Below are 27,250 nucleotides of genomic sequence, written 5' to 3'. Positions count from 1 at the left end.
ATGAGTTATTTGGAAGTGGAGATGTTAAGGACACTGGTAATGTAACAGGACAACAGAAATGCTGTGACTGCAAGACCTCCACTTAGGAGTGACTCAGCACAGCAGCTGCATCCTGGAAAATTAATATTTCAGCCCTCCCCCCCCCCCCCCCCCCCAGATGCCTGCAAAGCCTTTGAGAGCTTGCAAAAAACATCCCTGGAAGCCCCATCAGCCATCTGATCTGCTCACCACTATGGGGATTAACACATCTCCCACCCCGGCTCAGTGAAGGGACCTGCTCCGGGGGGAAGCATTTCCAGTGTAGGCCATGAGGACTCAAGGCAGTGTTGTCAACAGAAAGCAGCCACATTTGGCCTCAAAATTACAGAAGACAACCCCCTCACCACCTTCAAACCCCAAAATCTCCCTCTTCACCCCTCCATGGACACCCTGAGCAGCCCCTGCTCCAACCCTGGTGTCCCTAAGCAGAGGCAGGTGTTAAGGAGGTTAACGCGGAATCATGTCAAGTAACAAACACCTAGTATTTATTAATAAATTAGTACACTGGAAGGCAATTTTTCAATTCATTCCCCTCTTCCCCCCACTCCCACCCCTTCCCACGGGGCAGCACATGCCACCCATATACCACGATTTCTTCAAACTGAGCGTAGTACAGACTGTTTGTTACGGGAGCATAAGAGTTGCAAATATAATCAGACAGACTTCTTACGATGCAGCTTCCCCCCCCTCCCACCCCTCAATCTCTTTTCTTTTAATAAAAAGTGAAGTGTGATTTGAAGAGACTATTAAGACCGGGTAAGGTCTTTGGAGAACCTATCGGCCATGTCTGTATAAAAAACAAGAGACATGAGTGTAAAAGCATAGCTTGGTTTAAGTCTTACATCACGAGGAGAGCAGGAACACTGGCAGCCACCTTTGCCTCCCCACGTCCAGCACCGGCTCCCTACAGGGCCCTTCCATCCCCGCAAGCAGCAAGGCAAGACAACTCCTTACATTCACCTGAAGTCAAAGACCTTTTCATCGCCTCGAAGACTGGTGGGGCTGACCCTTTTTTTGTGGTTAAAGCGCTTCTGCTTTAGCTTATAGGAGCGCGATGCACTGTCCGGGTGAAAACCATACAATAAATAACCGTGCTAGTAAAACCTCAGCAATGGATACGAGCGATACAATAGTACATTAAAAAAAGTCAGCTCGGGTGGGAAGCTTAGCTGTGTTAAGAGGCAGTAACCAGCCACGACTGGGTTTTTTTGTGTGTGTGTTTGCCATTTACCACTCCAAGGCAAAGGGAGGTGGTGGGAGACAGTCACTCCGAGCAACAGCTTTGACAGAAGACGCGGTTTATAGAGCAATCCCCGATTCAATGTGTTAAATTACACCAGATTCATGGTCTTTTAAGTTTGTTAACTGCAATATTATTATTCTTTTTTTTTTAAAGTGCATCAACTGATCCGATTGGAATAAGAACAGGGAGAAGAGAGGCTCGGGAAGGGGGCAGAGGGTGCAAAGACTTGGACTGAGCGATAGAGTTACAATGGAGGGGTGCAACGCTGGCAAACTGCCCCCCCTCCAAAAACCAAGGACACCTCAATGAAAATACTGGCCATATATTCTACAACAAAACCTGCCTGTGTATTGTCAGTCATCTTAACGAGTGCCAAGCTAGCTCTAGCAGATATTTGGAGAGTGCATGGTGACCCAGCAAGTCTACAGTAAGTCAGGAAGGTGGCTATAGACAGAGTCCAGGAGGGTCTGGCTGGCTTCCTGGCTCTTGACTCCAGCGATCTCAAATAGCCTGTCCAGCTTATCTTCAGCCTGTGGGATCTCCTCAATCACGTGGAGCTCTTCAGGGTTGAGGATGTGCAGCATGTCGTCGAAGATGGGCTGCAGGTCGCAAGGGTCCAAGCGCACCTGGCGCAGGACAGTGTCCTTCTTTTCTGTAGGAGGAAAAGAGACGGTGGTCAAGAAACCCTTCAAGAAACATCTGCTAAACAGGGCTTGCTTTCCTTGCCCATCTCCTGTTGCCAACTCTGAAGAGGTACATGTCACAATGAGAACAGAGGGAAAAGATGGAGGGTGAGGAGTGATAGGGAGGGGAGAAGATGGAGAAGCCACTCTGCTGAGGCACCTAATCTAGGATCCCCCTAGAGCAAACACAGCACTTATAAATGCTGAATGGCCAATACGGAAAAGTGAAGGCAGAAGGGGAGCCAAAAAAAGCTGAATTCTGCTCTTTTAAGTTGTTTTTGTTGGGTCAGCTTCATTTCCACACCCACGTGTACATTGGGTAGACTGACTTAGCTCAGTGTTTCACCTTCGTCAGAAGTTAAAGAAGATTAAACGCAGCAGGTTAAATGCAGTAAATTAAACCCCCTCAGGAAGAAGGGGGGGTGACTAATGGCAACTTACATCTCAAGTCACATGCTGCAGCAAGCAGGACCAAGGGCAAAAAATACTAATTCAGTCTTGAAATGATATTTTCCTGGTTTCATCTCACGCAATTATGCGCAGGGCAATGCAACAGCCAAAAGCGAGGAGAACCCCCCCAGACATCCAGGGATGCTACAACTTTTCTGTCAGCACAAAGAGTTAAAAGCCTTTAAAGGTGTTTTCCCCTCTCAAATCTGTATCGTCTTTGCTAAAAGGATATTCTAGTCTGGAACAAGAATGTGATGAATGCATCCTGGAGAGCCAGTTTTCCCAGTTATTTACTTCAATGATATCATGTTGGGCAGCTCTACTGCATGTGCTAAACATATGTGACATGCCATGGCAATCCTTTGGTCCTCCCACTTCCCCCTGGGCTGATTTTGGTACCTTTGGTAATAAAAGAGCCTGTCCGGCTGAGCGCAGAGGAGCCGCTGGAGGTTGAGTCACACCGCAGGAGAGGCTCTGCTTCATCAACGAAGAAGCATTTCTTCTCTGAAGGAGAGGGCTCCACGGTGAGGACAGCTGCCTCAGGAGGCTTGGGGCTGGGGCTGGGTGCGGGGCTCACCGGGCTGGGGCTCACCGGCAGCGCCAATCTGTCAGCTTCCAGCTTTGGGGAGAAGAAAGAGAAGGAAATTTAACTCAGGGGATGCTAGGCAAGGGGCTTGCATTCAAATTCCTCTGCATCCCAGTTTTCAACACACCCCAGCCCATCCCTGGCAAAAGGTCCCCATGTTCGGTGGCTTCCTCCTCCCAGGAGTCATGCTGACCCAGACAGGCACTGGAGGTGACCCAAGGGGACATGAGTGATGGCATCTGGCGCATCAGTGCTCAGCAGACAGGAAGGGCAACACAATCCATGCTCTTCGTAGGAGCAACTGCAGCACCAGCTTGGCACATGGAACCAGAGCAGAGCATTTTAACTTGTCTTTTGTTCTCACTCTCAGCTGTTGGGGCATCAGGTGATGATGCCCAAGCAGGTAAGCTCCCCGCAGATATCCTGCTCCACAGCTGTTGTTTGCTAAAACCAAGGCACAGCCTGATTCCATGCCTCCAACCAGTGCCAAGGCTACAGGGTGAGAACTGTGAGACCCCCAGAGACCTCCACTGCAGCACCCTCCCGTGACCAGCTACACTGGTCACACTGCAAGTTAATGATTTGTTTGCCCAGTCTCACCCTTGCTCCCATGAGTACCCCATTAAAGTGTGATGGACAAATCCACCCCACCAGACTCCAAGTTCAGGGCCAGAAGGACAAGCAAGGGCTGGCACTGACCCCAGTGTCACCCAAGTGCCTTTGTTTTATGATACCCTGATGTGAGCCACAAGCAAGCGTTTGGCTGCACAGTCCCAAAGACACCAGCAGCAGCAAGCACTGCTGGGACATGCTGCAGGCATGGGTGCTGGTGTGAACCCGCCTCCTAATTTGACGATGCTCTTCATCTTCCTTCTTGCATCTCCTTCCCACCTGCATAGCAGCAGCCAACATTATCTACCTTCCTCTGCCTCTCTGCATCCCTCAGGGTGCAAATCTCAAGCAAAGCTTTTCTGGTTCCAGCTCCCTGCAGTGATGAGAGGCTTGGGGCAGCATCCCACATCCCTGGCTGGCAGTTTGGGCACCTCTGCACATCACCGGGTCCCCCCAGGCAGGTTGCTTTAAGGACCACCTAACATATAACTTCTTCCCAAAGCCTGCATCCCTGTTTGATGCAGATTTGCAAACCCTGTCCACATGCAGCCCATTCTCCCAACCCGTTTTCTCCTTTTACAGAGGCAAGACCAGGCTATTTCAGCTACCATGCTTTGCTTACTACCCAGGGATTAAAATGCGAAATCTGGAATAAAGGCTACGGGCAAAGGAGCTGCTGAGCCACCTCCGTGTCAGCATGGATGTGCTGGCACATTCCTCATCCATGTCAAGGAATTCGCCACCCACAAATCACATGTCTGCTGAGATGCCCATTAGTTCACATTAAATTAACATTGAAGCCTGTTTCTGGTAGTATGAAAGGGTTGTTTTTTTTTTTTCTCTCCCCCCACTGAAAACAAACAGGGGGGGATTTGTTCTAGCCCAGCATATTACACAATAGGCATATTAAAAATAAAAGTCAGCTTTAATTTTTAAATAGCAGAATCTGCCTTCTCTCCTGAAACTCCCTTTCCAATAGGGCTCACCAATGGGAATCATCCCGTTGCCATTAATGGGGGAAAAGCAAAGGAAGCAGCAGAAGAGTGGCTGGACACTTTCTAAATTGCTACACACTCTGATTTCACCTTTAAAAATAACAGCCAGGCTTCAGGGGAGAGTTTCTCCTCAGGCAAACTCATGTAAGATCCAGCCGCAAACACACCCCCTCATTTCCAAAAAGGGGCCCAACAGCTGAGGAGCAATTACAGGGAGAGCAGGGAGCAGCCATCTGCCCCAGCTCTGCCTTCCCAGCAGAGGGGAAAAGCCCTTCCCAGAAGTGAGTCATTTGGAGTTTAATTAAACAGCTGCTAAAGCACACTAGAAGAAAAAAAAAATCACCCGAGGTTATTTGACTGTAGGCGTCCCGGGAGCCCAAAGCTTTCCAAATAGCTGAACAGTAGCGAGCTTGAGGCAAAGCAAACAGGATGCTTGGATGCGTGTTAATATTTAAACCGCAGGAAGAAAGCAAGTGGGAATGAGGGTTTTGAGAAGCCAGGGAAAGCAAGAGGTTTCTGAGAGGTGAAGCCTGTGGAATGGGTGTGAAAATACACTATTCATAGCCCATGACTCATTTGCTTGAAGCCACCTTGGCCATTCCTATTTTTAAGAACAGTGGTGCCCGAGTGAAACCCAGCTCTGGCCAGGGAAAAAAGAAAAAAAGAAATCAAAACCACCCTCCACAGCCCTTTCTGCCTTTCCAGAGCCATCAAATTGCTCACCTTTACATCATCATTGCAGGGTTCCTGCGCTTGCCACTGAGGCTGCATTTGCACCTGCAAAGACAGACACACGAGAAACTGTTAGATGGATGGTCCAGCATGAAAACCAAAGGCGCCACAGTGGCTTTGGTGCATCAGAAGCCTCCTGTGACCAGCCAGGGCACCCTGCCAATTTGATTTTGGGTTTTTCTGAGCACTGCAGCAGCAAGAGGTTTGCAATGCCAAAAAAAAAAACCAGCATCCTAAATGCTCCTGTGTAGCTTTAGATTGCGGCTCAAGCATTGACATCCTCTTGGATCCCAGTGCATCTGGGAGGATGTTCTAAGCAGCTCAGGGTGCCTGAAGGTTGAAAAGGGGGCAGAAAATGACATAGGCTTGGCTTTGTTTTCTTTTCACAGTTGGTCCCAACAGCTCTGTTTGAATTGGTTGGTCCTATTTTCTGCTTTATTGTATGGCAATAAAAGATCAACTTGGTCAACAGCAAATGCAGCTGCTCTGCTAATGTGAGGAAGGAGCAGTTGGAGGCATTAAAAAAAAAAAACCTCCCTTGGGCAATACTTCCTGCAGCAACCAGGCAGTAGTAAAAGCTGGTGGCAGGTTTACTGCTACAGAGGGTGGCTGTGCACCCTCCTGGGATGTGGCGGGACAAATTTAGCACTGAAGTGGCTGTTTCCCGGATTTCCTGACAAAAAGATGACACCCAGCTGACACCAGCCCTATTCGCAGATCTGTTATACCTCCGTAAGGGATGCAGGAGGAGGAACCCCAGCACATGAAGCAGGGTGGGCTGGATGGCAGCCCTGCAATGCTGTTCTCACTATAGTCAAAACAGTCACAAGAAGGATCTGTTTGGACGAGCAGCTTCATGGGGCTTGTGGTGTTTGGTGGTCCACCTTCAGGGCAGACCAGACCTCAGAAGGTGAAACACCACTGGTGAGGCCACGAGATCTCATTGAGGTGGTAGAGAGATGCAGCGATGGTGGGAAGGTGCCGCAGAGTTAGGAGGCAAGCCCTTCATTGGGATGTGAAAGGCACAGAGGTGCTCAGCACCTTGGGGTGGGAAAGCCCAAATGTCCTCTCTGTGCCCTTCACCTCAGTGGCCAGGTTTTGGAAGAGCACTCAACACAACCTCCGTGGTGGAGCCAGCAGCCCCTCAACACAAGTAGCCCTAGAGAAGAGCTACTCAAGTCAAGCCTCATGCAACCCAGGATGGGCAATGCTGGGTCTGGGGAGGGTTTTGACACCAAGACAAACACGCAACCATACACACAGGAAGCAGCTCTTCCCCATCAGCCATTCGTGGGCCAAGTGCTTCTCCAAGCAGGAGACTGCATCTCAATGAGAGCTTCTAGAGCCTTCTCCTTTCTGTGGATTTGCCCACCCACTTTCTTAACTCGATGAAGAGATGATGAAGCCATGATGAAGGGTTTCCAAAGTCAACTACAGGCTAAATCACTACTGAGTTCAGCCTGTTATGACCTCACCATCTTCTAGCTTCATTTTATACTCCCAAGCCCATTGTACTCCACAGAACACGAACCCTAGGAGATGTGGCTACCACAGTAGGGAAACCTCAAACTGCAAAGTTCGCATTTTTGTGTTTCTATTGCTTATGTTTTATATTACTTCATAAATCATTAATTTTTCTTTTACTGTACACTCTCCAGCCTGGTTCAAACCCAGCCTTGGTTTGCTGAAAATCAACTCATGGTTTAGGGCAAACCAGGAGTAAAACAGTGATGCCCACTCCAGCAAAACACTTGCTCCACTGCGGACACTTGAGGTTAACAAAGCACAAAATGAACTGCTAATTACTTTGTTCAGCCCAGTTCAGCTTTGTCAAAAGAGGAAACAAAGGGGATGGGCAGGAGCTGCTGGGGGCTGAATTTGAGGAATGTTGCTCCAGGCTCTTGACCTGCAGGGTTCTGAGCTCCAAAAGAGGAAGGGAAGGAGCCAAAAGGCATTGCCACAGCTGCATGTCTGGACACGGGGCTGCTTTCACATCCTCTTCTCCTCTGGCACCCCCAAAACCCCCATTGCTTAGCCTCACACCAGACCTAGCCCTGACATATTTGCTGATTCATGGAATTATCTGCAGCATGCAATTAGCTACAGACGTAAATCTTGCTGGGCTCAGGGCTGCAGCCTCCTCCTCTGCATTTTCAACATCTCCCTTATTAATTTATTATTCTGTTTTATAAGCTTTGCTGAGGCTGCGCTGCTGAACGCCCTGAGCACGGCTGTTTGCTTCCCCTCCATCCATTCCCTGGAATATTTCAGCCGAGGCCAGCAGAGCCATAAATAAAAAGCTCTTAAAGCATTGCTCACAGTAGGACACTTACAGTAGCCAAAGCAGCCAGCTGTGCCAGCAATGCTCCAGGCCAGCCCAGGCAAGCACAGACACCCCTTGGTATCTGCACAATGCTGTTATGCACCCCCAAAAAAGCCCATAGCCCAGTGCACCGATTTTTTCTGGTTTTAACCTCACAATGGAGAATTGCGGTTCCCTGGGATAGCAGTGAAAAACCTCTTTTGCCCTTCTATCCCCCCATTTTTGTTGTTGTCAGCACTAATTTGGGGTGTGCCTGTGCTCAATGAACAGTGCCCAGGCTCACACGCTGCTGCCCAGCAGGCCTGACTGCAAGGGGAGAGATTCTGCAAACCTCGAGGCTGAGAAGCATTCATGGCCAGAGCAAACCTGAAACAGGAGCTCAGCAAGTTAAATGCACCCCAAGAAACCTTCCCACAGCTGCTGTGCTTGCTGCAGAAAACAAACCCTAGCAAAGCAATTCAGAAGGCTAATCTCGTTTTAACCTAAATTCATTCAGCGCGATGCAAAACCAGCATAATCTCCCACAGCTAAAAGAGCTGGCGAGTCTTCAGTGGAGCTGTTCCCCACCTGAGGGAAAATGTTCCTGCAATGTACCGTAACGCTCCAGAGACTCCCATTAATTCCCTTATTACTATCAGGGGTTGTAAATATTTGGATTTCAGAGCTCAAAGGGCTGCCTGAGGGAATGGGACAGACAAGAGAGTGCAGCTCTGCCTCCGCAGGTTTCGCAGGCTTAAGTCAGACACCAGATAAATGATTTGGGCAAGAATGTGATAGCAGATGGGATGGTGAAGAGAGGCTGGCTGGGTTTAGGTATTTGCTGTCCAAGAGCTGCATCTTTTAATAACACTATTTTTACTTATGAATTGGGGGTGTCGTTCCTTTCTTATGGACACAGGAACATCGGGACTGATGGGGAAACCCCTTTTTGTTCCCAGGGATGCCAAGCAGGTCCAAAAGCATCAGAGACATCATAGCCATCTATGCATCCATCCTGAGCTCATCTAGGACACACTGACACACATTAGATGCTCACTGCTGGCTCTGGTTACCCCAAGGGCATCATGCCCTTAGCCATAGGGAGCAAGCATGTGTTTGTATTGCTTATTAGAGTCCTCACTTCCTCAATAGCATGAAGTGCCACCAACAACAAGTCAACCTGCTCACTCGGATCAAACCAGTTTGGTACAAAGAGAAACTGCCTTGATTTGTCTGCATTTGGACAGACAAGTCACCGAGTCAGACTGGAATTCAAACTAATTAAAGGCTTTCCAACCAGCAGATTAGAAAAAACCCAAAATCAATCTCCCTGCCTGCCCTCGGCATTGAGCAGTCGGCTGCCCTATCCGCTCACAATCTGGATGCTGTGGTGCAGCTCAGCCACTGGCATGGGGTTCCAGGGATTCAGCCTCTTCTGCACAAGCTGCTTCCCACAGCTTTCTCTATCGCTCCCAGGGCCATTCTATCACCACCGGCATCCACAGTGCAGGAGCCAGTTCAGGGAGAGGAGGCAAACAGGTTACAGCAAGTAAAACCTTGCAGAAACACAATGTGCTACCATGCTGAGTCTGCACCCTGGGGTGCTTCCACATACTGCTTTAGCACAGCAACCCATCTAGGACCTTCCAGGCAGGACAATGGCCAGCACCTAAGGCTGATCATCCCCAATATAAGGGCTCAAGTAACAGGTTCTCCTGGTGACCTTCAAAACTACATGCAAACCACAACACCTGGGACTCAAGAGTTTGTCAAAACTTTGACAAGGTTTTGATCAAACTTTGGCAAAACTCAAAAGTAATATAAAGCTCAATTCTAAGCCCATGAGGAGCTCCAGGGAGAGATGGTGTCCAGCTATTTGGTTATGAGCTAAGCTTGATGATGCAGTCGGGTCTCATGCTCGCCATAGCCAGACAACACTTGCACTGCATCAGACAAGAGCACACAAAACCCAGCCCATTGTTACCGGCGTGGTGTCCTCCATCAGGCCTCGGATCTTCTCCACCACGTCATTGCGCCGGTGCTGGCGGAGGGCACTGATGAGCTGGGCCAGGCTGGCCTCAGGGCCGCGGATGGTCCAGTGCTGCAAGGCGGCGTAGGCGCGCTCATGGTCAGCTGCGTAGCCGTTGGAGAAAGCTGCCACCTCACGCTCGCTGGCGTTGCACAGGAACTGGTAGATGTCCTTCCACTGGCTCCCTACCTGGGCTGCCACCAGCTTCAGGATGTCAATGCCTGTGGGGCAGAAGAGCTACAGGTGAGGCACAGGGGTCTGCAGCCTCCTGGCATTGCAGACCTAAGCTTTAGCAAAGCTTCTCCGCATCCCATCCCTGCTTTGTTTTTCTTTGGTTGGTCTTTATTTGGAGATTTTAATATCATCACTATTTTTAAGACTGTTCATGAGTCCAGACTGCAAGGAGCCCTGCAGACAGGCACCTGCAACATTCTCAACACCTGCTATTCATCTAAAGGGTGACAGACCCATAGGTCACTCCAATCAAGGCAAATGCACACTAAAATTAACCACATTAATTTCCTGCACTCTTCGGCACAGGAAAATCCCTTGTACTCAGCCATCACATGGCTGCAGGAACAGGGAATATGGCAACGTGCTTGCCCATACACCCGCACTGCAGCCACTAGTTTGAACGGGAGCTGGATTAACAGGTGAGTCATCAAAGCGTCTCTATACAAATGAGTATTTCCATAATAGAGCACCCAGAGCAGCTATGATCGCATTTAGAGCTGTTTCCAGTGCAGACTGGTGGGATGACTCAGTTATGGGACAGAAGCATTGGGTGAATGGAAGGTCTGGTAGGGGATCTGAAGAGCAAAAGGAAGGTTTCCCCCAGAAAAGCCCTTGAGACATGATGGTTCAAGACAGCGAGGGTTTCCTCCCCATAGCTTCAGGGGCAATGCAAACAGCATGCTTATTCTTGAAGCTACTAAGAGGTCAGGATTTAAACCTTCAAATAAAGCCATAGCTCCTCCATAATAGCTAATTAACCCTGTTTTATCAAACTGAGCAACACCTTGTTTCCAGCAACCACATGAAAGGTTGGGTGTAGGCAAGCTGCAAAGAGAAACTCACTTTTTCCAGAGAAGTAATCACACCTCAGCTTTCTTCATAAGCCAGCACCACTTCCATCGCTACAGGGAGTATTTCTCTTTCCCTCCTCAGGCACCACAGTTGTGTCAGCAAAAGTATCCGCTTATGAAAAACATCAGAGCCAGGGTCTTTCCCAATGGCTTAAAATTTAACAGTTTCTAGACCAAATTAGATCAAGCCGTCAGGTCACAGACCTGATACAGCCAGATAGATAGATACATATAGATATATATATATATATATAAGCTATACAAACTGATATACATATATTGATATATCTTAATTATATATAAATATATACCAGGCTGTATAGTTTGTATCACCTTCTTTATACATGTGACATTTGTATATATATACAGATACATGATATTTTTTTTTTTACATATCTCTATGTAGCAGGAATTAAGCCTGGTCTTGTTAACTCTTCCCATTACTCAATGAAGACTAACAATCCTCAGTTCAAGGTTGTGGGCTTCCAGGCTCCATATTCCTCTCAACTCGATGCCTTTGCATCTGGGTTAGCCATCAGTCCTGCTCAAGTAGGACAGACAGCACAAATCATGCCAGCAGCCAAGCCCTGCACCTTTGGGTATCACACTTGTGTCAGCAAGAAGCCCAGAAGCCAATTCAGGCTTTGAATTGGATCCTTTAAACCAGCAAATTCAACTGCTGTTGACATAAAAGCAGCAAAACGCCAGGTTTATGCAGCTGACACTTGATTTTACCACTCAACCACCCAAGGGAACAAAATAAAACCCTGATTACAAGGATAGAAAAAGCTTTGCAAGGCTTGTGCACCAAGGTAGTGAGAGCAATGCAGAGGGATGAGCAGGTCTGGTACTACTTACTATATATCTATAGATAGGTAGCAGTTAATGCAGTGAAATACCTCTGTATATAATGAATAAGTTGTAGTGCATAAATCTTGCAAAGCTTTTTCTACTCTCATACTCAGGGATTGTGTTTTCCTGGCTTGAGTGATATATACTGATATATATACACAGATAATGCTGTTTATTATATATATACATATATACACACACACGAGATAAGCAGGGTTGAGTCCCCCTGTGGTGCCCTGCAATGAGATGAAACATTAGAGCTGGGTGGGAGCTCCACCCACACCCGTGTGTGTCAGCCATACAGAAGCATTAAAACATAATTTGCTGGTTTATGATGCCTGCATGGCGCATCTAGTCCTCCCAGGAAAGGAAAAGCTCATGTACTACCGCTTCCCATCTATGTTTCCTGCTGATAAATCCCAATATTTACAGCTGCTGTACTGGTGAAAAGAGTTTTCAGCTGGTCGCGATTTGACTTGTACCAGTTTTATGCAGTAGCACGATATTTATGCCCTAATGTTCTTGCGCAAGACTTATGACAGAGTGCTCATGCTCCTACCGACATTGTCAAGTTTAGTATATTTAATCTCATCGTTCAATAAAGTGGCCCCATAAACATGTTTATATCCCTTGGCAATAAAATCCCAGGGCACGAGAACGCACCAGGCAGCAGAGGACTTAATGGCGCGTAATAATCTTTGGAGAACAAATGTTCCATTAAAAACGAATTTGGAAACGTCTACCTTAATACTATAAGAACCTTAAACTCATTTTCTTGCAACTATTAAATGAATTTAAGCCCCATATGTTCACCACAACTACTACAATATTAGGCAAACAAAACCCCAGAGAGATGTGGAAGAGACACAGACGTGAGAACAGATTTGGCTCCAGTCAGTTAGAAAACCATTGCTCCCTCTGTTCTTGAAAAATAAGATTAAAACCATTACATGACAAGTTGTGGCTACACACTGCCAAGTATTACTGCTCAAACTAAAGAAAATGTTAATGCTTGTAATAAGCTTACAGTCCTACTACTTCCATATTCCAGAAGCCCTGTAAGTTACTCTGAAGAGTAGTAACAGTGCTAGAGCTTCCACTGGGATGGGAAGATGCCCACCAGGGTGCATAGACCAAAAAGCCCAGCTCCACCTTTTGCCCTGGTTCCCCCCCCTCCTGCTACCAAACGATGTGGACCTTCTCGTACCACGCTCATCTCCATGGCAAGGCTAGAGATGATGCTCAAAGCCCTCCAGACCCCACCAATCCCAAGTAAAATGGTTGAGCTCAGCAGGGACAGTGCTTGAACTCACACACTTCATGCTTCCCATGCAAGGCTGGTTACAGCCACACCGGTGTGACGCTAAAGCTGCCCTGAGCTTCCAAACACCAGAGAACAACCCGAGTAGTCTTTTTTTTTATTGTGGGCCATGGGAACAGCCTAGGAGAGCTGTCACCATGCTGCTAACACAGGAGGCACCACTACCCTCTCCACCACCACCACCAGGGACCATCACCATTTATCACCCAGCTTTTGCTTGCCTCTGACACTGGAATTAAAAAGGAGCCCATGGCTACATTCAGCAGAGCTGTGTGTGCCATGGTCATACCACAGAAGGCAACAACAATACCTGATGGATCCAAGACATCCATCATGTCTTAGGCACCTGGGCAGATGGCATTTCAATTGCCATCACCTGAACACTGCATTTCTCTAAATGTTTGAATGAGCTAATCCACATAACTACCCAATATTTTAAAGTGGTGATAACCCCAGAGCAATGAAGAACTCCCCTTCAAGCCAGGACAAAGCTAACATGCTCTGAACAGGCAAATGTAAAGCCCAAAGATGCACGTACACACAAGGGAACATGGGTGCAACCAGGCATGTTTACAGCCAGAGCAAACAGAGACAAATGGAGACAAGTCCAGAGCAGACAGATGCTTGTAGAACAGCACAAGCAAAGAGCACTGCTGAGTACACATCCAGCAGGGTATGCTGAAGGGAGGACCTTCCTGGAGAGGTAGGGACAATCTATAGGCAGGTCTCTCTAAGCACATTGCTCATCTTTGCCCCAATGTTCCCCATAAACACATTTCAGTTTATTTCAGTGACTTCCTTGAACCTGGTTTAACATTTTTCCCACCCATTTCCATTTCCTTCAGATGGCTGCTGCCTCACTGTGGTACACAGTTTGGTGCAAACAGAGCAGTCACTCCTTCCACTCGTGATCATCACCAAAGTGGTCACCACACACCCACATGGGACTTGGCTGACCTCTGATGACTCTCAAGAGCTTGTTCTGAATGAGCCTCACTCACTTCCCATACACCTGCTATTTACAGGTTGGACACAAACCCAGCTCTTCAGCAATCCCTTGGCCTCATGTGGGGCAGGAGGCCAGTGCGGCACAGGGCCATGACCGGCAGCGCTGGCACACTTATGTGCAATACCTGCAAGAGACCATTTCTCTTCTCTCCCGTTACATTTTTCATTTCTTCAAGCAAACTCATGAGGAGTGGAAGGCAGAATGCTACACCCAAGCACCTGGCAACAGATACAGCAAAGCCTAACCACAACCTAGCCACAGAGGAGCTTCAGTTCCTTCCTCTCCCCATCCTCTGACAAACAAAAAGCCATCATCATTTTCATTTCTGGAGCTCTAGCCAAATGTCATTTTTTCTTTTCAAAAGAGTGCTTGTTGAGGAGCTGCCACCTCGAAGGGAAATCTCAAGGCTACAGAGCCCTTCCAAACCATAGGTCCTCCCATCCCATAAATAGTGAAGGGATATAGCACAGACAAAACTACTAACACATCAGTTCAAGTGATGCTGTGAGTAACAAGGAAGCTGTGAATGCCCCATCCCTGTCAGTGTTCAAGGCCAGGGCTTTGAGCAACGTGGTCTAGTGGAAGGTGTCCCAGCCCACGCCAGGGGCTGGAACTGGAAGATTTAAGGTCCTTTCCAACCCAAACCATTCTATGATTCTTACAGGCTGTCTTACACAGCTGGGAAGCAAAACTCAGGAGATTCTCCAGGATCTGTGGCAGGCATGGTCTCACCTAGCAACAGCTCATCTGCTGGGGTTCCCGAGTTTTCAGAAAGCCTGGATTTCTGGAGATTCCATACTCCAGCCCTTCTTCAGCAGGGCCAAGTCCCACCAGTCTATGCACAAAACCTGCAGGAAGTGACCTCCAGCATCCCAGTGCCAATCTGAGCTAGAGCACGTGGAGCTTCCACCAGCTACCTAGTGCATGCCACATGCAGTGACAAATCCCGATTTTGGATTCTGACACTTGGCACAGACTTTGAGGATGAAGCATCAGAGGTGGAGAGCAAAGCTGAAGGGCACATGCAAGTCAGATGCGAGAACCACAGTGATGCAGCCAAACCCTCCCTTACATTCAGATAAGGGCTCCAAATCACTGCAAACTCAGCTCTGTTCCTGAGCTCAGCCCACCTACCTCCTCCAAATATCCTCTTGACTCATACGAAACACAGCCACAGCAGCCTATTTTTACCTCTGCGCACAAATAAAGAGACTGCATGTACAAGCAAGTCAGAATGTGGCACATCCAAACTCCAGCTGATGAGACACAATGGCTCGGCCAAAGGACTCAGAAATCCCAAATCCCTGACACAAATACCTTTCCAAAATGAGAAAATGTCACCAGCCTCCACCAAAAAGGGGCAGTTACGGGAAACTCAGCACCCCCTCCCCCCGCTACTGCCCTCCCCAGATATATTCCAGATCCTAAATGAGGAAATTTAAAAGATGTGCAAGGTTCTGCACCTTGGTCAGAACACTCACTGGTATCGGCACAAGCTGACGGATGAAGGGATTGAGAGCAGCTGCACCAAGAAGGACTTGGGATGGTGATGGATGAAAGACTGGACATGAACCCCCAATGTGCACTCAAAACTCAGAAAGCCAACCATATGCTGGGCTGCATCAAGAGCAGCATGACCGGAAGGTCAAATGAGATGATATTCCCTGCTTGCATGAGACCCTAGCTGCAGTCCTGTACCCAGCTCTGGGGCCCCAACATAAGGAGGATGTGCACCTGTTGTAGAGTCCAGAGAAGGCCACAAAGATGCTCAGAGGGCTGGAGCACTTCTGCTATGGTGTCAAGGCTGAGATTTGGGCTTGTTCAGCCTAGAGAAGAGAAGGCTCTGGGGAGACCTTAAAATAGCTTCCAGTATCTACAGGGCCTACAGCAAAGCTGGTGCGGGATGCTTTACAAAGGCATGTAAGGATAGGACAAGGGGGAATGGCTTTAAACTGACAGAGGGGAGATTTACATCTGGTATTAGGCAAACATTTTTCCCTGTGAGGGCAGTGAGGTGAAGGCACAGGTTGCCCAGAGAAGCTGTGTCTGCCCCATGCTTGCAATGTTCTAGGCCAGGTTGGACGGGGCTTGGAGCAAACTGGTCTAGGAGAAGGTGTCCCTCACAATGGAATTAGATGAGATTTAAGGTCCCTTCCAACACAAGTGTTTCCACAAGTCTAACAGAAGCCTTTGTCCAAACTGAAGGAAAGGACAAATTTAAGAATACTCATTAGCAATCTGCTATTTCCCCCACAGAGGACAGTGCTGGTATCAGACCCTCCCAGCAGCCAGTGAGTCACATCCTCAGCAACCACTGTTTGAGCAACAAACCACTAAATGGTGATGTTTGTGGGGGGTTTTAAGAAAACAAATATCTTGCAGGGCAGGAAAGGGACTCCTGACAAAGACTTCCCATACTCTGGAATATAACTCAACCAAACCAGGCAGCGGAGGAATATCTGCGATCAGCTACATGTGGTTACAAACATCTCTCAAACCCAGGAACCTGAGGGTCAGCAGGAGACAAGGCTTCCCTTTGCCTCCATGGCAAGTCACCTCTATAAAAGCACCCTTGGTGCAGCCCTCCTGGGACCCCTATGTGCTCCTGCCCACCACCACATGATGCTCCCTCTGTGGCCCTGTGCTGGCACTGGGGACCTGCAGAGCAGACTTGCTCCTCCTTTAGTTTAAAGGGGAACGTCCAGCATAAGTATTTTATGTAATTATTAAATTTTAAACGGCTTGCACAGAGTTAATCTCCATTATAACCCCCTCGGACAGCTGGTAACCCTGAGCAAGCACACTGCCACAGCCACATAAATATCCAGACACCCATGGATGCCAACCCGAGGATTAAATTTGCCTCCTGCATTCCCCCCCAACCCAGACAAAGCCTTGGCCACTGAAGGGAAAGGATCAAAATAAAAAGCCTGCCTTGCTATTCAAGGAGTTATGTGTGAAAGCCCTGCTGAAGGGAGAAATCACAGCCCTCCCAGCACAGAAACAAGTGCCTGGGGCTTGGCAAAACAACCTCGTGCTCAGTATGTTTTTCTACAAGGACAACCCTCCTCTCTGCAGCAGAGCTGCCCTGCTTCTGACACTCAGCCCTACACCTAGCACGCAGGCACAAATCCCAATCCCTTATTAAATTAATCCAAGAGCCACCCAGAAATTTTGGCCATGGGATAATTTTGCTTTTTATCAGATTTTGGAGCAAATACACCAGCTTCTCATAGCAGCTTCGCACACCCTGCACACACTGTGGATAGATGGCTCATGGAGACACATGCACTGAAAGTGATCAAGCACTGGTCTTCAGGCCTACTAATGTGATACGGCTGAAGAGCGATATGCTAAATCTGCACATGATCAGGTTTCCTCCTCTCTTAGAGGCACAGCAGCCTCCCTCGTTTGCATTTTCCCATGTTCCCTTCTGTCAGCTCCTGCACACACCCTCTGGAAACCACAGAGCTTCCCAAAGGTCAAGGATGAGTTTGGGGCAAACCTGAGCAAAGTTGAATAGTCTGAGGCAGTAGATGTTTTGAACTCATCAGATGTCAGCCCAAAGCTCCCAAGGTAGAAGTTCGTGCTGCAGACAAGGAGTTGCTTCACCCCACCCTGAAGCAGAGCATCATGCCTGTGTTGGAGCAAACACAGCATGAAATTCAGAGCTCCTGCGCAGCGGAACAAGCTGCAGTGAGGGAGTAGCCCTGTTTTAAGGCTCAGCAGTATCAAAGCATCTGCATTCATCGTGGTGCTTGGTACATACCTGCCCCTTCCAATTTAATAAGCTCCCTTTCTGCCCAGGTCTAACTTTGCAGAGGTGGACAGGCTGACATGAGAAGACCACCAACACCTTCCCCTCTCTGTTTTGGCAGGCAGCCAAACATTAAGCTCTCACCTCATGCTCTGTCTGCTAGTGTAAACATTAGGATTCACACACGAGCCCAGGGCTGCTCCTCTCCAGATGTAAGAGTAATTACCGAATTACATTAACAGCAATGGGTGGACCTGCCCTCACAAGACGCTGCTGGCCATCTCTTCCCTACCTGGGCACAAAACCATGAGGCCACCACAGTCTGAGACTGGTGAAGCTTTTAACCCCATTGCATATCCCTACGCTCTGCAGATGTGTTGAGGAGACAGGGTCCCCAGGGGTGCGTTTCCACATCAGCTCCTCCATCCTCACCCTGCCTCCCAGTGTCACGCTCCTGACACCAAGCTGTGACCCATTCAGGAGCTGACTGAAGGGAAAACCACCTCTACAAAACAAACCCAGTATAGTAAGTGGCTTTCATCTCATTTACTCAAACAAGCACTAAGGAGGGCTCCTCAAATAGCATCCAGACCCTGTGGAGCTGTAGAAGCCATCCCTGCAGCCACGTTTCTTTATTTAAGGTGGCAGTTGAATAATGAGGGACACCAGGCTTGAGAAAGAATATCCCCTGCTGTGCTGTTTGCATCCACTTGCTTCCCTTCATTAGGTGATCTATAGAAAAGATTAGTTACATGTGAGCCTTTTTAGTTAAAGTGCCATCACTTTAAATGCAAAAGAATCAAGCAGTAAACCTCTTCCAACACTAAGCATAAATGAGTATTTAATTCCAAGTGAGGACAAACGCACAGTGACCCAGATGTCTTGATGCATACTGCCAAACACACGCGTTGGTTATATTCACAGGGGGAAGCTTCAGACCTACAGCACCAGGTTCTCCGAGGTACAAGGAGGTAAGACCCTCTTCAACACTCTCAATGACTTCCTTGGGAGCCAAACAAGCTCAAGCCTAGCCCTAGTTCTACACCAAGCGAGCTGCACACCAAGGACTATTCCCTATGAATTGCCAACCAAGAAGATCCTAGCTCCCACTGTGCTGACAACCACGCATCCCAACAACTGAGCAACCAAGACCCTCAAACCCTAACACTCCCCATCTTTCCAGCACCACCCCTCAACTCCCCACTGAGCCATTTTCAGTATATGGTCTTCTACTGGTAGTCAAGCCTCAGCTCCATCGCAGCTGCAAACAGCTTCTGCAGAACAGTTTATTTCTCTGATTATTTAACAAGAGGCTTCCTCGCTTCGCTTTCACCACCCACTGCAATAATGTGCAATTACAGGACTTGAAGAAAAATTAAAGGGAAGTGGAATCTCATGCCAGGACAGTGCTGCCAAGATCTGCTCTTCAGTCTTTCAATTCCAGGAAAAAATAAATCACCAAACTCTCTTCTTGCCTCTTGTCCCATTGCTTCAGGCAGCTCCTTCTACACAGATTTTACCCAAACCCATAACATTTTACACAATCTTTGCCTTTCATCCTCTGCTACTCAATGGGTGAAAGTCAAAAGTAAAACTATCGGCAATTTCTGCAAGATGATTTCAAGCACACCTTCATGTTTGGCATAGACTGATGGTAAATGTGGCATTTCCAAGACATTCAAGAGACAAGCTTCAACTCTCAATTTTGATTGAAAAGTTTCTGCAAGATCAATTCCTTACCCTGGGAAAGAGCTGAAAAAAGGAAATGGGTATTTGCTAAAATAAAGCGATTGCTTAGAACAAAGTGTTTTCAGTGTATAGGCTGTTCTTGCTCTTCTAAAAGAAAGCAGTTGTACAAGGTTAAAACCACAGAGCACTATCAGTCCAGTACCATGTCATTCAGGCACCACATCGATAATTTCTTTAGAAATCATTGGCAAACTGCTTTTCCCCTTTGGGTTCCCATCTGCAGGCCTACAATGCAAGAGCCAGCTGAAGCAGCAAAAGAGGTCTAATTTCTCCAGCCACAGCTGCACTGTTGGTGTTGCTCTACCTTCTCAGTCCTGTGTAGATGAGACCTTGGGGCTCATCTACGTGTCCCTGTTGTGCAGACGGACATGAGGACACATGTGGAGGTAGGCTGGCTGCTAACTCAGGCTGTTAGTCATCACAAGCTCTTCCTAGACCTGAGCCATTTAATCCAGTGACAATTGTCGGCATTTGCTGCGCTGGCTGGAATATATCCATGTTAAGGACACAGGTCTAGTTTTAACACCAGCCTCCCAAGCTACTGCTATTTTTATGTTTGGGTTGTTATTTAAGGCATGTACTATGACCAGAGAGAGCACAGGGCAGAGACACCAGTGCACGGGGAGATGAGGACAAGTGAAACGCCCCATGACAACAACTGCTGTTCAGGATTGCACACCTATCTCAACTATTTAAGCAAGCCAGTATAGCAAGTGCCTTCAGGGACTGGGCAAGAGTTTGAGCCACTGCTGCCACCCTAAAATCTGCCTCTTCAGGGAAGCAGCCCAACCACAGCAAGATGTCTTTGTTCCAGCACCTAGCAGTGCTAGTACCACCCTGGCTGTGCTTCACCCAGAACTGATGGGCTTGAAGCAAACAGTAATACAATCCTCCAAAGAGGCAAAGCCTTGCAGGCCCATCTGGTGCATGGGAGGCTTGAGGGGTGCTGTTGCAAGGGCATCCACCCAAGCACAGCTCCTCCACACACAGGCTGTAGCACCTACGTCAGACCCTGTCTTCCCTTTCAAAGGTTAAAGCTGTTTACTGAAAGGATTAGGAGGGAGGAGATGGTAAACTAGGAAGAAGCTGGGGGGGGGGACTGTGTGCAACAACTACGCACACAGGATTTGCCCTGACGATAAGCGTGCCCCAACCCCTAGTTGGCATGGCCAGCCAATGTACAGGTAGGGAGGTCACACTGATGTGGGTGCACTGCTAAGACCAGACCCTGGGCCTTCACCCCCAGAAGATTTAAGCCAAACTGCTTGCCCTCCGCACCCCTAAGTGCAACCACAAACCAGGCTGATGCCCGAAGATGTGGTGAGCAGCTGTGGTCCTCACATATGGATGCTTTGCTCCAGCTGCCTGCAATGGAGGGATCTGTGCTGGCAGTACCAGAGGGGAAAGATTTCCTCTCTGCAACAGCCTGAAGCCTATTCCTGAAACACTGCTTCAGGATGAAGCATGACTTGGGTACAAACACTGCTAGAGCAGCAGAAAGCTAAGCTATGACGCTGCAGCTCCGCAGTACATCTTAGCTGTACAGCCGGTTATTAAGTAAAAGGTCAATTTCTCCATGGCATTACATCTTCTCTCATTTCAAGTAAACAGCCTTAAGAGCCAGACGTTTCAATAAGAAAAATCAAAGAGGGATTTACGCACCACCATGGAGCACAGCAATTTCCATATCCGACACAACAGAGCACCATCACCAAGTAAGAACTAACGAGCAAGGCCCTTTCAGCTAATCATAAAATAAACTAGGTTGGAAAAGACCTTTAGGATCACCAAGTCCAACCATTACCCCAGGACTGCCAAATGCAACAGAATTTGGGCAACACCAGAGCTGCACTAAAAGCAAGACAAAGCGTTAACTGGTTTGTGCTTGTCTGTCTGCCTTCATTGCACAAAGTTCAACTGAGGACATTCAGTGGCATGAGGAAGTTATGAAGCCACTCATGCCAACATGGAAACAGCGTGACTGCTGCAAGAATGACTGGGAGGGATGTGAAAAACTGCCTGGCCAGGAACCCACAATAACAGGGCAATTTGCCTCCAGACCTGAGATACTGGGCCAGTTTATCACCTAAATGTGGTTTTGCTTTGTAACATCCACCTTATTTCCCGAGACAAGCAGAAAACAAGTATCTTGTGAATTTGACACACTAGCTGAATTCAGCTGTAAAGAATGACAAAGACTGGAACAACTCATCATGGGAAGCACAGGATGACCGATGAATTATGCTGTCCCTCAAAGGATGACAAGATCTGGGAGGTGGGGTTATACCTAAATGGGCTATACCTAAATGGGTTATACAACTCAGCCCCTGCTCTGACATGCTCCAAAAATCAGGAAGGAGTCAGAAATTCAACCAACATGTAATTAGGTCTTGGAAGAAAGAAATATTACCACAAGTTAGTAACAAGAAGCTGCTTTTAGCCTGTGAACCATGGCCAAAGCCATGTAGCATTTCTGGTGGTGCCCACAAATAAAGATGTCTAATAATTCTTGAAACTCCACTGAAGATCACTCACCATAGCCTCATGGACCATGCTTTGGGTACCACAGATTTTAGAGACAATAGAGTGCAGGTGGTATTGGAAAAAGTTACCACAAATGGAAAAAAACTCAAGAAACCTCATCTCAAGAATTCAAAAGATTTAAAAGGAAATTGGCAAGTAGCACAAACAGGAGAAGGCACAAAGCTAATTCCAACAAGATCTTACTGGTTCTATAAATGCATTAATGAAGGCAAACAAAGGGCATGTCTATTAACCAACTGGAAGGAGAAGAGAGTAGATGACATAAGACACCCCTACTCAAAGCCTTCTTTGCTTTGTACTTAAGCACTCAAGGATGACTTTCAAAGACTTATCTTATAAATCTTCCAATCTTTTTTTCAATCCATTCTTTATTTGCCTCCCCCCTTGTTAAATGCTTTTCTAAAGGTTAACTGTGAATGGATGTTTAAGGTTGAACAACCTCAACCTAGAGTACAGACTCGTCCGTGCTGTCTACACAGGATAAGGGGGGGTCAAAATTGCCTCTATAGCTTTGCAAGGAAGAGCCATGCATCCTACTAGGGAGATCACAGCTCCTTGGTGCTCATGTACATGCCATCATTAGTTTATCATTGATTTTTACAGATTTCAATATAATGACCACAACCGGGCATCTTTAAATCTCATCGAAAAGCTGACAGCAAGTCATCCACCAAAAGAAGAGAAAACATCACAAAGCAGAGCTTCCAGGAAGGCTTCACAACACTCATGGAGCTGTGACACAGCCTTTAAGGACTACCTTCCTGGCTCCAGCATGGGCAAAGGGCTGGGGACACAAGCCAGCAGTCAGGATTTAGGGTTAAGAACCTGAAACAGAGGCGCTGCTAAGAGGCACAGGATGACTCAGCCTTCCAGAAACAGATGGGGTGAGGGGAAAAAAGGAAGACATGAAAGACAAACAGACCCATGCCTGAGTCACCAAGAAAATAAGGAGTATGCAAAACAAGAAAAATGGAAAGAGGTATAGAGGGGAAGGAAAAAGAGCCTTCATTCAACATCCTTCTACCAAAGATGGTAGGAAGAAGGAGAGGAGCTGGAAGTGAGTAGGTGCCATTTCCTCCATTAACCCTTCCTTCGGGAGCAGGCACACACCATGGGAAAAGGAAGGTGGAGAAGCCAAGGATCATCAAAGGAACCAGTATATGGGCTTTGTCCTCGTAACAAGACCCAGCAAGTTAGAAAAGACAAGTCACTGGATGTGAAGTCAGCCCCTCTAAAGCACCGCACAGGATAGTGAAGAGGACACAAACCCCCATGGGCCCCCAGTTGCTACTGCTCACCATGCCCATTGCAGTAATAGATCCACTTCTCCCTGTTCTGCGTTGGGGTGGTGGACTTCTTCATAATAGCTTTTTCCACAATGGCACTGGGATCTTGCCTGGGCCCCTTCTTCAGAGTCCGTGAGCTCTTTCTTACGCTGCAGACAACAATAACCACCAGGACCAGCAGCAAGAAGAGGACGATCATCCATGGCAAGTGTTCGTTGATGTCAAAGTGCTGGTGGACGTTTGGTGGACCTCGCCGGGGTGGTCTGTATGGGACACTGGACTTCTCACCCCCCACCATCTCTAACGATGGCTGCTTCTCCAACCCTTGGCTGGTCTGCTTGTGCCGGTAGCTCTGTGCCTGGCTGGTGGCACCTGAGCCAGCAAGGGTCCCACCAGCGCTATCTGTCTCGTTGGCTGAGGTTTCGTTGTAGTAGCTGGCCGCCATGCTGCTGGACATGTGTGGCACTGGAGAGGGGACAAAATCAGGAACTGAAGAGTTCAGACCTGAGAAAAGAAAAGAGGGTTCAGTGTCACAGCACTGGAGATGCGATATAGCATCACATCACAGTCTAAGACCTGCCTGAGCATCTGCTTGGCCAGCAGACAGAAACCCAACGCCAGACAGCGAGAAAGGGAAGAGGTGAAATTGAGGTTTGACTCTGGGAACAGATGGATACGGTTACAAAGACAGGTTCAAGGTAAAACTGACCCTTGCTGGCTAAGACTAGTGGCAGCTAATTAAAAAAATGAGTTCTTAAAGGCATGCTGTCAATCTGTGTTTGTCCCACATTCAGTATTTCTGAAGGAGCTTTTTCTTTCTTAGGTTTACGAACATTAGTTTTAGCCCTGTTGTGGAATTAGGTTTTTTGGGGGCTGAAAATACAGGACAGTTTGGAGGCTTAGTATCCCTCTACCGGGTTTTATTAAGGAAGCATTAGCTTATCAGCACTGCAAGCAGCTATGGATGCCATCAACAACAAAACAGGCTTCTGTAGCAACAGAAGACACCAATCTTCCCCCTATGAGCTACTTTCCATCTTCACTGCGTTTTTTTATCAACCACCAGCTCTCAGGTCCCAGCCAGATGAGAAGCCTGGTGAGAAAAGGAAGGGCTGTTGCGGCAAAAAACAGAGCTTACTTTGGAAACTGAAGATCACATCTCATTCCATCTGAGCCAGAGAGTGGCTGTAACCATTAACCAGACTGTGCCTCTGAGCTGGTTACCCAAAACATTCTGACCAGAATGTGAACAGGGAAAATGCTTTAACTTTTACCTAATTGTCTACAGTTGACTTCACCATTCAGGGAACACCCCCTGTCCTTTCCCAATGACACACCAGTATCCTATCAAGGTTTGAAACCTAACAAGGAAGAGTCACTGGTAAGTCTACTACTGTCAACACTTCCCTACCATATTTACTGACTCAGGTGTTCAGGCCATCAAAAGCTGCATTTCTTTCAATTAGAATGCCCTATCCAAGACACTGTAAGGAACTCCTTCCCAGGGAGAGCTGAGCACTGCCTCAAATAGGGTCCTCCAGCACCACCGCAACTAGCCAGATCTCAATAAAGACTATGATGATGTACCATTTCCAAATAAGCAAGAGAATAGGGAATTTAACCTGGGCCTCCCCACCAGTGATAACTAATGGAAATCTTAGAGACTGAAGAAAAAATGTTATAGGACAGCCTAGGCTCCTGGACAGCTCATTTGGCAATGGTTCCCATTGAAGACAATACACTAGCACAGTACAGGGGGAAATGAAGCACGGAAAACATGGGCATGAAATCAGTGAATTCATCTGAGAAGGAGTCTGGTAGAACAAAACTCCTCTCCCCTCTGGGTTTTCCTGCTGCATCCCACCTCACATTTGCCACAAATTGACAGAGGCTTGAGCCAGCACAACACAGAGACAGGAAAAGAGGCTGGGGAACGTGATGTCCTTTCAATTCAAACAGTAGGACGGCCAGGAGTTCAATCATTACTACAGTCTCAGTGAAAATGTTATTAAATGTAGTTTAACACAAGTGAGGGCAATCTCATGCACTCCGGAGCTGCCTTCTGGCCAAGAAGCAAAAGCACCACCCACAGTTTAAACCAGGTTGCCCTTTAACAGCCTAAACCCAACCATGACCGAGGCAGAAACGCAATGCCACAATCAAAACCACATCTGTGGTTCAGTGGTGGACATTACCTTTGGGAAGCTGAGCAGTGGGTGGAGCTTTATAGGGCTCTTCACTCACTTCGGTGCTGGACGAAGTCAAAGACGTGTTCGGGAGAGACGCTGGAGAACCACAGACATTGTCACTCTCCTTTGTCCCTGGCTTGATGACCACCATGTTTTTCCCAAAGCAGTCAGTGTATGTTTTGCACTTCATCACACTAGAAGGCACATCAGAAAAGGTACCACGAGGACACGGCTTGCACCTAACGTCTTCTGTCTCAGTTCCTTTCTTGCGGACACCCCAGCCGACCGGGCACACCGTGTAAGGGATGCAGGTATCATTCGTTTGAAACGTACCAGACAGGCAAGTGCACTCGCGGTCAGTCAAGGCAGTACAATGAGTTTTCTCAATCATTGGCAGTTCACAGGGCTTTCTACAAGGGTGGCACCGCTCTATGCCGTTCTCATGCTTAGTAAAGGTCCCATCTGGACAAGGGCTACACTCTCTTAAGGTACTCTTTGTACAATGTTTAGACACATAGGTTCCTGCAGGACATTTATCGCAGATCAGCTCTTTATTGGTGGCACGGTCGAGGTGGCGGTACTTGCCAGGGGAGAGGCTGATGGCATTCTGCTCGGAGGTCAGCTTCAACTGACCATCAGCGGTGCCAAGGAGCATGAGCAGCTGGAAGACAGACAGGAGGTATTAGTCAGCAACAGCATGAGATGGAGCCCTCTCTGCCAGCGATCCTGTGCAGGGTCATGAGGGATGTCCCAGAGCCTTGGGACCTTGGAAGTGTTACTATACCCAGGGAAGCAACCTCAGCAGGGTCAGAGTGGAAGAGAACCAGTAGCGGTAGCACCACGCTCTCCAGACACATCACCAGCTACAATTATAATCCCTTAAATCTGACACCATGGCTCTAGGTGACACTAAGCACCATTTACACTGCAACCCTGACAGGGCGGTAAATACCGCTAATTGTGTTTCAGCAGTACGTGCTACCTGCCACCCCAGGAGAATTCAGACCAGCTTTGCATTTCAAGGCTGAGGTTCTCCAGCACAAGCCAGGCGCTTGCCAAGAACACAGAAAACACATGCGGGTGGCAGCTCTGACCTGTAAAACTTTCCTCCTCTGTGTCTGTTAATCTGTACTTGTCCAAATAGTTACCTTTATAAGTAACACAAACAGTGATGAAATCCAGGCTAGCAGCCACTACTGGGCTATTTCTCAGCACCTCTGTCCTTCCATGACTTTTTAGACCCTGTGTGGGGTTTGGTGAGACCACAAGGGACGTTCTGCTTTGAGCCTCCAACCACATCTGAACCCACTTTAAACTGGATGCATTACCAACAGGAGAGAAACCCGATGCTATTTTTAAGCAATTTGTGGAGATCAGTTCCTCACTGCATCAGATACAGGTAACAGGTCTCCAGTTTTTAGACACTAAACTGCACCCAGCTGGGCTTGGCTAGATGATGGCTACAAATCTGTTTATCTCCACCTATTCACAGTTCCAAGGCTTTATTCCCTCAATTTCTCTGCATCGAGGCTGTTCCACCCCTTAGAGAAGCTCCATCTACCAAGTTAGACCTCTGCTTCCTGCCAAAGACTTCTTGTCCACAGATTTAACGTCAGTTACACCAGCAGAGACAAGACACTAAGAACAAAAGGCGTATCAAAAGAAAGGCTGACAACCTCACACAGCATGCAGCAATAGAAAGTACATTTTCAAACAGCCGCAGGCCGAGTTAGGAGAGGGAGAGAGGAATGAGCCAACGTTACCTTGAATTTCCAAAGGTGCTTTCT

The 27,250-nt window shown here is 47.8% G+C and overlaps 1 protein-coding gene across 3 annotated transcripts in view; it reads right to left on the bottom strand.

Moving 5' to 3' along the window:
* Window positions 1-502: 502 nt before the first annotated feature.
* Window positions 503-27,250, bottom strand: part of TNFRSF21 (TNF receptor superfamily member 21) — a 31,298-nt gene continuing 4,550 nt past the window's right edge. For 2 of the 3 annotated variants that reach the window (XM_061460958.1, XM_061460959.1), the window contains exons 2-7: window positions 25,470-26,124; window positions 23,287-23,778; window positions 9,627-9,892; window positions 5,332-5,385; window positions 2,815-3,034; window positions 503-1,934 (exon numbers count right to left, since the gene is read on the bottom strand). In XM_061460958.1, coding sequence (XP_061316942.1) covers window positions 1,705-1,934; window positions 2,815-3,034; window positions 5,332-5,385; window positions 9,627-9,892; window positions 23,287-23,778; window positions 25,470-26,124 — 1,917 coding nt within the window. In that variant the 3' untranslated portion in view covers window positions 503-1,704. The remainder of the gene's footprint in view (window positions 1,935-2,814; window positions 3,035-5,331; window positions 5,386-9,626; window positions 9,893-23,286; window positions 23,779-25,469; window positions 26,125-27,250) is intronic. The other variant, XM_061460960.1, reaches the window with a different exon arrangement.

Source organism: Pezoporus flaviventris, unplaced genomic scaffold (assembly GCF_033815535.1).
Source record: "Pezoporus flaviventris isolate CSIRO_AGI_PZ_B2104156 unplaced genomic scaffold, CSIRO_AGI_Pfla_v1 ptg000031l, whole genome shotgun sequence".
NCBI lineage: Eukaryota > Metazoa > Chordata > Aves > Psittaciformes > Psittacidae > Pezoporus > Pezoporus flaviventris.
This window is presented reverse-complemented; position numbering and strand designations above follow the sequence as displayed.